Source organism: Xenopus laevis, chromosome 5S (assembly GCF_017654675.1).
Source record: "Xenopus laevis strain J_2021 chromosome 5S, Xenopus_laevis_v10.1, whole genome shotgun sequence".
NCBI classification, from domain to species: Eukaryota; Metazoa; Chordata; class Amphibia; order Anura; family Pipidae; genus Xenopus; species Xenopus laevis.
This window is the reverse complement of record NC_054380.1, coordinates 53916104-53925366: the sequence shown is the minus strand read 5'-3', so window position 1 is coordinate 53925366 and position 9263 is coordinate 53916104. Positions and strand designations below refer to the sequence as shown.

The following is a 9263-nucleotide window of genomic DNA, read 5'->3' as shown; positions in this document are numbered from 1 at the left end:
TGGCTTAACGTTGGACTGCTTATCGTAAAATCATTAGTGCAACTTCACAAGCATTTAGTAACCTGTGCGCAGGAATCTTCAGAAATTTATGTTGTCGCAGCGAATATAAGTATGGCAAAGTGTTACGGATGTGAGCGAGTCCAGCACAGGCGGATCGTCAGAGGTAATTAAATTAGCCTCCATGTTCCTAAGTGCTTATTGTTACATGCAGCATTTGGTTTATATCATATATTATAAATAGAGTATACAGTGAGTGTGTTCACATAAACCAAATGTAAAAAAAATATACTTACATGGCTAATGTAAAAGTTACATTTTTAATGTCAATTTAACTATATATATTTACAATTGAAGACCATGTAATTAACATAAAAGAATATAAAAAATATACCACCATGCTCAATAAGTTAAATATCATTTTAATATGCATTACTATTTACTCCAATTTCAATGTGAAAAATAACAGTGGTATGTCTTTTAATTTCAATACAAATCTGAATAGTGGGATGTTTTATAAACAAAGAATTTTAGTGACACAATATTCTGTTGCATGAAATTAAAACAAATGTGTAAATCTGGTTGTGCAAACATTTGTGGAAAATTAAATTTTTTGCAAATGTCCATCACGCTACCCCACCTGAATATCGTAATAAATCTTAGAAATGATTTGAAGGAGGCTGTACACGGCTCGCCAGCCGACAAAATTTTACTGAACAGAAGAGATTTTGTATGGACAAATGAATAAAGAATACCGCCATACAGGCTATATGAGGTGTGTATAGGCTGTTACATTTCAAACAGGAGCTCAACTATTTCAGTTCTATTCAGCGCTTCTTCAATTTGCATCTGAACCAATCTGCAAACTAGGGCCAACATTTGTCTAGCAATCATGCATTGATTTGAATAAGAAACTGGAATCTAAACAGGAGAGGCCTGAATAGCAACATTCACAAAACAAAGAAGCATTAACAATAAATTTGTAGCTTTACAGAGCATTTGTTTTTTAGAAGGGGGACAGTGACGCCCATTGGAATGCTGTCAAAAGAAGAGTTAGAAGAAAATGGCATATAAATGACATATAACTCTAAATTAAATTAAATAATGAAAAACAATTGAAAAGTTCCTTTCAATTAGCCTTTCTATAACATAAGTAAATTTACTGTAAAGGAGAACCACCCTTTTAAGATTGTTTTGTAAGCTTTTCATATGAATACATTTAACAAGATATCAACAATAAGAATATAAACAAGTTTTACAAAAAAAAATGTAACCTCCCAAAGTCAAGTGAATCAATCAAAAAAATCGTTGAATCAAATCGTTCCTTGTGATAATTGCTTCATTCTGGTCAACATGCATTTGAAGGTCAGTGTTTTCTTCACATGCTGGTTGGATTTCACATACATCATTTTGGACCCTTTGTATAATGATATTATGTAAAACAACACACGCTACAACAATGTAGCACACCTTTTCAGGCGAGTACAGTAGTGACCCCCCAGTGATGTCCAAACAACGGAATTTGCTCTTTAAGATTCCAAATGCTCTTTCAATTATACATCTTGTTGTAGCATGGACTCGGTTGTAGTTTTTTTCTTTTGCATTCTTAGGCCGCCACACTGGCGTCATCAGCCAAGTTTTTAACGGATATCCACAATCTCCTGTAAAGAACACAAACAAAATAATCAAATTCAAGTAGCTACTGCATAAAAAATAGTAAGGTAAATGAAGAAATAAATTACATATTGCAAGGCTATCAAATGAGCCACAGTACAAAGCAGCTAAGCTTAAGGCTCATCACTAATTATTCACCAGAAAATGAGGTTGGTCTATAATATAAGCTAATGCTACAGGGCACTTTGTTAAAAAATTATACTAGTTACACTTGTTTCTGTGCTGCCCTGTAGTAATTATGTGTATTAATTACTAATCAGCCTTATATTTTGACATTTCTATTTATGTGTACTGTATATTTTGAGTGGGTCCCGAAGCTCAGTAAGTGACAGCAGCACAGAGCATGTGCAGTGAATCAGCAGAAAAGAAGATGGGGAGCTACTGGGGCATCTTTGGAGACACAGATCTTCACTGCTAAAGGGCTGTGGTTGTGTACAGTGTTGGTACCTACTTCTTTAGTTTGGCTTTATCTGTTAAATTTATTTTAAATTATTATATTTACATATATAAAGCATACAGTTACAGAGAAAACCTGTGAAACAGAATGCTACAATTAAAATTTCAATGACACACGTTAAGTAATAGTTTACATATATGTTTTTGAAGACAATGCTAATACTGATATTTTAAACATTTTAACCATAAATGAAATTTTTCACAAATGTTTAAACAGTGATCAGTTTCATGTGTTAAAGAAATTAAATTTTTTTTACCTAATAGCCACGAATCTTTGAATTCGCCCTGTTGAAAACGTTCAGACAAAGATGAATTTGACAAGATATACGAATCGTGAGAAGAGCCTGGGAATTTAGCAACTATATCCACAAATTTTAGATTAAAGGAACACACAAGCTGGACATTAATGCTGTGGGAGCTCTTCCGATTTCTGTAAATGTGCTCCAGGTCAGCAGGTGGGCATAGTGTAATGTGTGTACAATCTATAATTCCCACAATGTTAGGAAATCCGCCAATCTCATAAAATTTTCCTTTAACTGTATTCAAATAACTGCTGTCAGAAGGAAAGTAGACATACGATTTATAAACTAACATAATTGCTTTCAAAACTTCATCCAATGAGCGGCTGCAAGAGCTTTGAGACACACCGCCAATCACTGCTATGCAACTTTGAAAGTCACCTTTTGCAAAAAAATTTAATGCCAACAGCAAACGTACAAGGCCAGGGATGGCGTGAGATCTTTTAGTTGGCTTGCACAAATTCACTTTCAGCACATCATACAGCGATAGAATCTCCACAGTGTTTAGCCTGTATCGATCCTTAATCTCAGTGTCCGTTAGGTCCACCAGCGTCACTCGGTCACGAAACATTTTTATCTTCTGGCATTTGCGCCTTTTAACTTGCTTTCCATTATTAAAAGGCTTATCGACTTTTTCCATTCTTTTCTTTCTTAAATGGAAGAAAAACAGTGAGGGAAATATAATTTCCATAATCTAAAAAGAAAAGAAAAACTTTTATTACAACAATGAAACATTCAAAACAGTGGTAGGCCAGGCCACCTAGACACCCTAGCCAACCCATCCATCCTTAACACATTCATTACTGCACATACATACATGGTAGTGAATTACATGTGCAATAATAGCATTCACATGAAAGCCTAGTGCAATGTCCAGTCTAGGGTTGGCATAACAGGTTCCTCCTCAGCACCATCCTATATCTGTGTCCTAGGCAGCTAAATATCTGCAGCTATATATCTGCCATAATTCAAAGTGCATATAAATGCATACAAAACATATTTAGTTTGGTAATTTTGCCATGGGATCTAACTGTTACTTTTGTTATAAACAGGGCATTCCTACATCAGTGGCCAACTTCAAATTCCCATGCTCAGCCTCCTGTGTAGCTGTCTCTCATCTTTGACCTCAGTGTCAGATCATGCTCTAATTACCCCCACCAGTAGCAATCACAATAAAAATTAAGAGTTAAGTGACCTGTATAATAGCACTTGGCCCACTGGCTTGTGATTTTATATGTATTTGAAAAACAGGGTATGAAGCACAACATCCATTGGCATTGCCTTAAAACATTTCATTCAGCAGAAAATTATTACACAAGCTTTCAGGGGAACAACCCCTTCCTCAGGTCAAAACACGGTTTCTTCCACACACCCACTTACCATCGGTGTGCTTCATACCCTGCTTTTCAAAGACTGAACAATTTGGCTGACTTGAGGGCAGCTGAGGATTGGATGCACCCAGAGTGAAGTAAGTCAAGTGTGGAAGAAACCGTGTTTTGTGATTTTATATGGTCACATAACTCCTAAGTGAATAAATGTAAAGAACAGACAGAGAACTAAAGCAATCAGATGGGAGACTTTATATTGAGGAACTTAGGGTAAACCTGTAAATAACAGAACCCTGTCTTAAAGTGAGAATGAAGTAATGCCATATTTAATGAAAACAACACAACAGGTGCTTCTAGAAAATATAAATATACTAGCCTGTGATGAAAAGAATCTGCAGGCAAAAACAGAGTCCAGTAAACAGGCCAAAGGTCGGGTCAGGCAGCAGGCAACAGTGTCCAGAAACAAGCCAAGGTCAAAACCAGGAAATCTAAATAGAAAATCTAGAATAGACAGGAGCACAAAGAAACAGTGAATACATACATAGGAATGTAAGTCAATTGCAAGCATTCTACAGTGGCTAAACTGGAGAGTGCACAATTTTAGAAATGCACACCAAAGCATTCTAATCCCACATGATCCTGACAGTATAACAACATTTTTATAGCCCCCCCTAGGCCCCCAACTCATATTGGCTCCATTCCCTAATCCAGTGATCCCCAACCAGTAGCTCATGAACAACATGTTGCTCTCCAACCCCTTGGATGTTGCTCCCAGTGGCCTCAAAGCAGGCGATTATTTTTGAATTCCAGGCTTGGTGGCAAGTTTTGGTTGTTTAAAAACCATGTGTCCTGCCAAACAGAGTCTCAATGTAGGTTGACAATCCACATAGGGCCTTCCAAATGGCCAATCACAGCCCTTATTTGGCACCCTGAGAACATGTTTAATGCTGATTTTAATGATTTTTGATTTTGATTTTAATTTTTACTTCTGAATGTTGCTCTCAGCTTCAAAAGGTTGGGGATCCCTGGGCCTAACCACTAAAGCCCCACCCAAGATCTGGCCCTGTTCATTGATGGTTATGGCACCCATAAGTAAAATAAAATGTTTATTTCACAAACTCCCATAAAAATTGATTTGTGAAAAAAAAATGTGCCAGACATTCCCTCTTACAAGTTAAAAAGGATATTGGCCAGAGAATTATTTAAAAAAATACATTAGTGACAAGAGGTTTAATAAATTAAAAAAATACACTGATTGATGTACAGTAGAACTAAACTTAAATTCAGAAGTTGGGGACTATAGTAGATATGGCACGGCTTTGGTGTTCTCATTGGCGGACCAGCTATTTTGACAAGTACAGATCAGCTAAGCCTCTCCCTGTGCCCTCTCTGATAGTGAGATTTCTGAAAAATTATATCTTTATAAATGTAAGTATTGTTTAAATGATGCTCTATGCATATTAAAGAAGCTAGTATTTCCAACATAAATACATTTTTAACACAAGGATAAAAACTGGACTTGGAACTAGTAATTACTGTATATAACAGTGTAACAAAATGTAAACTACATCTTTAATAGCCTCAAATTATGTCTGTATATTATCATACAATTTAAACTGTAAGCTCTATGGGGTAATGTCCTCAAGCATTTTGTCTGATTGACACTGAGCACTTAATCTATATTGTAATTATATATTATATTTATCTCACTTGTTTTTCTAAAGTGCACTTATTGTTACTTATGAATGATACTTTTTTAGTTACTTATTAGTTACTTACTATTGTTGCTTTTTATATATATATATATTTATATATATATATATATATATATATATATATCAGTGTAACTATTTACTTTTTAATGTTACTTATTACAGTGTCCTTTTCTTTATTACTTATAAATGTATTGGTTTGCTGTACTGAGCTTTTTACTGAAGGAGTGCAATACAATTAGAAATATACATATAAATAAAACAAAAGAAGAAAGATTTAGAAATATATATATGTATTTAAAAAAGAAATGTAATAGAAAACAAATGATAAAACTTACTTTAAATATATATAGAATAACCTCAGGAACAATATCTTCGGAAAAACGAAATCTCCTCAGGATTAAGCAGCTTCCTCTGAGTGACAGAACTCATCTACAACGTGACGTGAAGCTATTCTGCAGTTGTCGTGCTAGGAAATGTTCTTTCGGGTACACGACATATTTATTCGTTCTAACGACATTATTTTAATCAGTTGTACAGTGATTGCGCCTTTTTTCTTGAATTTGACGTAACTACGACAATTTAACTAAACCGTCGTTCCACCGACAAAATATATACGACATTTTATAAAAATGCCGGACTTACGAGAGATTCAAAGACAGTGACATCTCCCTTTGTGAATTTGACGTACATACGACATTTTACAAATTTGTCGACCGCCACTTCTGGGTTACTTTTTTTACCGACACTTTTGTGAATTCCCCCCTAGGAGTCTATTGAACATTGTGTCCTGTGCTCACAGGTAGAATAAACATTCCCAACGGAGCGAGCAAACTGAAGGTTGTAGGTACTGCACAAATTAATGCTTTAACGTCGTAGTGATCTATTGGCTTTTGACTCGAGCCAATGAATTGCATCCTCTGGTCTTGTGAAAAAATGTGTTTGGTCATCCTCTTGAACCCTTAATCTGGCAGGGAAGAGCATGGCGTAGGGCAAATTGTGCTGACGTAATCTTCTCTTGGCTTCGGTAAATTTCAGGAATTGTTTACGTACTTCAATGGAAAAATCTGGGTAAATGGGTACTTTTGTGTTGTCATGTATGATTTCCTGGCTTCGGAGAGTGCTCGGTCGCGGTCTTTGTAATTTAGAAGACGGGCAATGAGAGGCCTTGGAGGTGCACCTGGCGGAGGGGGTGGGCAGGAATTCTATGTCCCCTCTCAACTATGAAGGATGAGGAGAAAGACTCAGCTCTTTTCCTTGAGCCAATTCTCAACAAACAGTTCAGGATTGCCCCCCTCTGCCCTTTCAGGAAGGCCCACCAGCCTGATATTATCCTGCACAAGCGATTCTCCATGTTGTCTGTTTTAGCTGTGAGGTCTCTTATTTGCTGCGTCATATTATGAATGTTGTCAGGTATGGGAACTATGGTGTCTTCCAGAGTGCTGATGATTCTTTCTGCTTCCGTGGTGCATTTTCTGCACATCATGTTTAAGTAAGGCGAGATCTGCTTTGAGGTCGTCAAACTTGCTAATTGTGACTGCATGTTTAGTAGGAATAAGTGCCATTACCTCTGCTAGCGTGGGCTGGCCTGGTGTAGCTTGCTGAGAGTCCTCACTTTGGTCATGATATGGGGAGAGTGCGGGGGAGTTATATGGAGAAGCCGGAGGAGAGGTAGCATCACCACTGTCTTGAGCTGTGTTGGTCTCCATCTGGTCCCTGGCATATTTCCCCAATTTCTTAGCTGTGGATGCTGCGATATTTCTGCGGCCAGCGCTTTCAGATGCACTATGGGGCTGGTGTGCAGTATTAATGGGTCCTGCGGAGTTGCGAGGGCCATCTTGGGAACCAGCATGCAAGAGATCTGGCCCATTGTGGCTCACCTGTCCGCAATTCTTTTTGCCTTTGCCATCGAGAGTTGTGTCAGTCTTCAGCTGCGTCTGTAGTGGTTGTCCCCTCTTTATTTACAGTCAATGAAAAGGGGAATCCCCATCTATATAGGATCTTCCTTTCTCTCAATAAATCTGTAAGAGCTTTCAATGCTTTTCTTTTGAGTAGCGTAATCCTTGATGGGTCTTGGAACAGTTTGAATGTATTCTCTTCATATTTGATATTGTCTACCTCTTTTGCTTTTTTGTAGAATTTATTGTGAAACTTTGCAAACAACACAGTTGGGGCATTTAGGGGTACCGTTTTCGGTTTCTGAACTCGGTGGGCTCTCTTTATTTGTATGTCCATAGACTTTTCTATGCTCAATATATTATTGAAGAATTGCTGCAAGAAAGCCTTTATTTCTTCCATTTGTATTTTCTCCGGTACTCCCCTTACCCTGATATTATTTTTTCCTATTACTGTTTTCATGGTCCCCCAGCTGTCTTTGGAGATCTATGATAGTAATGCCCTGCTGTTGTATTTTTAGATCCATAGCCTTCCGGTTGGTATGTAATTTACTTATAGTACCTTCGATCTCTTCCGTGCATTGAGCCATTGCGACCATATCGTTTTTAATATCCTGTATATCTTCTTTAATAGACACCTTTACTTCCCGCAACATTTTTTTAATATCTGCTTTAGATGGTAGCTTTGCGATTTGTGCTTATAAATCATTCTCTCCTTCATGTTCGCTATCCGACTCAGAGGATTCTCTAGTGGGGCTCTCCACCCTCTCTTCCTTGATGTGTCGGTGCCATTTTTACCACTCCCTCGTGGACTTTACTTTTCTTATGGAACAACGGTGCAATATCCCTTTGTGAGGCTTACGGACTCCTATTGCCGGTATTTTGCAGCTTTCTCCTGTCTATGTTTTTATCTCCCCCCCCCCATCTCTTGTTCAATATAACTGGGCTGGGATCAGACTGTGGGTGCCAAGCTAAATATTTACTCAGCCATGTGTGCTTCCTATGTTCCTAGCTGAGCTGGGCTGGAAGAAGCTCTCTGCACTGTATCACTGGTATGGTGATTCACAGCTGTTTCTATGGACTCAGACTGTGATATATATATATTGCAAATGAGGGGCGCCTCTAGGTTCTGCTTACCCTCCCTATGATCTCCGCCAGTTTTTTTAAGGGCACTATCTCGGAGTCCTTCCTCGGTGTGCATACCTCCCAACATTTTGGAAGTAAAAAGAGGGACAAAAAATTTTTTTCCACACGTAGCGCAGCAATTTTTTGACCACACCCCTTTATGTGGCCACACCCCCTAATTACCATGTTTTACAAAATTTGGCAGGTTATGAAAGTTTGAAAATATTATCTAAACTGTGTTTTTGTGTCTCAAAATTGTTACAAAGTATCTTATTTGCACCTGTTAGGTGTTCTGGGCTCTCTGCTAAAAGTTAATTAAGTGAGAAACTTTGTTTCTTTTTCTGGCTGTTCAGTGCAGAGAAAAGAGGGACTTTCCAGTACAAATGAGGGACTGCGGGTTGAGCTGTCAAAAGAGGGACTGTCCCTCCGAAAAAGGGACAGTTGGGAGGTTTGGTGTGCAGTGCCTCCCAAAATTTAGCCCGGGGCTTGGCATGCTGCTAGGCCCCTGTCCTGTCTCCTCAGCTGCGGCTAAGCGTCTCTTTCTGCCTTGGCCGAATGATCATTACTCCGCCAGGTACCGAGCCACCCAGCTCACTCTGGTCACTTTAGAATATAAAAAGTGCCTGTATTTTCAGCTGTAGGCTGTAGACCGCCGGAGAGCCCAGAATTTAAACCTTCTTACCAAGAAAAGTGACAGGGTAAAGTCTGCACCACTTTTCATCTATTCATAACACATAACCTTCAAATTATTATTTCAACCTAATTTAATTTATCATA

The 9263-nt window shown here is 38.1% G+C and overlaps 1 protein-coding gene across 3 annotated transcripts; it reads right to left on the bottom strand.

Annotated features, from left to right (window-relative positions):
- Positions 1-371: 371 nt before the first annotated feature.
- Positions 372-8636, bottom strand: LOC121394218 (putative nuclease HARBI1). 3 transcript variants are annotated; one of them, XM_041564570.1, is made up of 4 exons: positions 5805-8636; positions 4131-4255; positions 2385-3120; positions 373-1658 (listed from the first exon to the last, which is right to left on the bottom strand). In XM_041564570.1, exons 3-4 carry the CDS (start codon positions 3115-3117, stop codon positions 1294-1296), a joined length of 1098 nt encoding a protein of 365 aa, XP_041420504.1. In that variant the 5' UTR covers positions 3118-3120; positions 4131-4255; positions 5805-8636; the 3' UTR covers positions 373-1293. The 3 variants fall into 3 exon arrangements, with proteins under 3 accessions (XP_041420503.1, XP_041420504.1, XP_041420505.1); XM_041564569.1 differs by lacking the exon at positions 5805-8636 and having other exon boundaries at positions 372-1658; positions 4131-4531; XM_041564571.1 differs by lacking the exon at positions 5805-8636 and having other exon boundaries at positions 1594-1658; positions 2845-3120; positions 4131-4531.
- Between the last annotated feature and the right edge of the window lie 627 nt (positions 8637-9263).

Bases quoted from the DNA above. Each gene is read 5' to 3' on its own strand.
- LOC121394218 (XM_041564569.1), bottom strand. From the start codon at position 4,496: ATGTTGTTCATGAGCTACTGGTTGGGGATCACTGGATTAGGGAATGGA. The intron at 3,121-4,130 runs GCTAGTATATTT...TTTTCTTTTTAG, and splicing joins GCAGATTCTTTTCATCACAG to ATTATGGAAATTATATTTCC. The intron at 1,659-2,384 runs GTAAAAAAAATT...TGTTCTTTACAG, and splicing joins CAAAGATTCGTGGCTATTAG to GAGATTGTGGATATCCGTTA.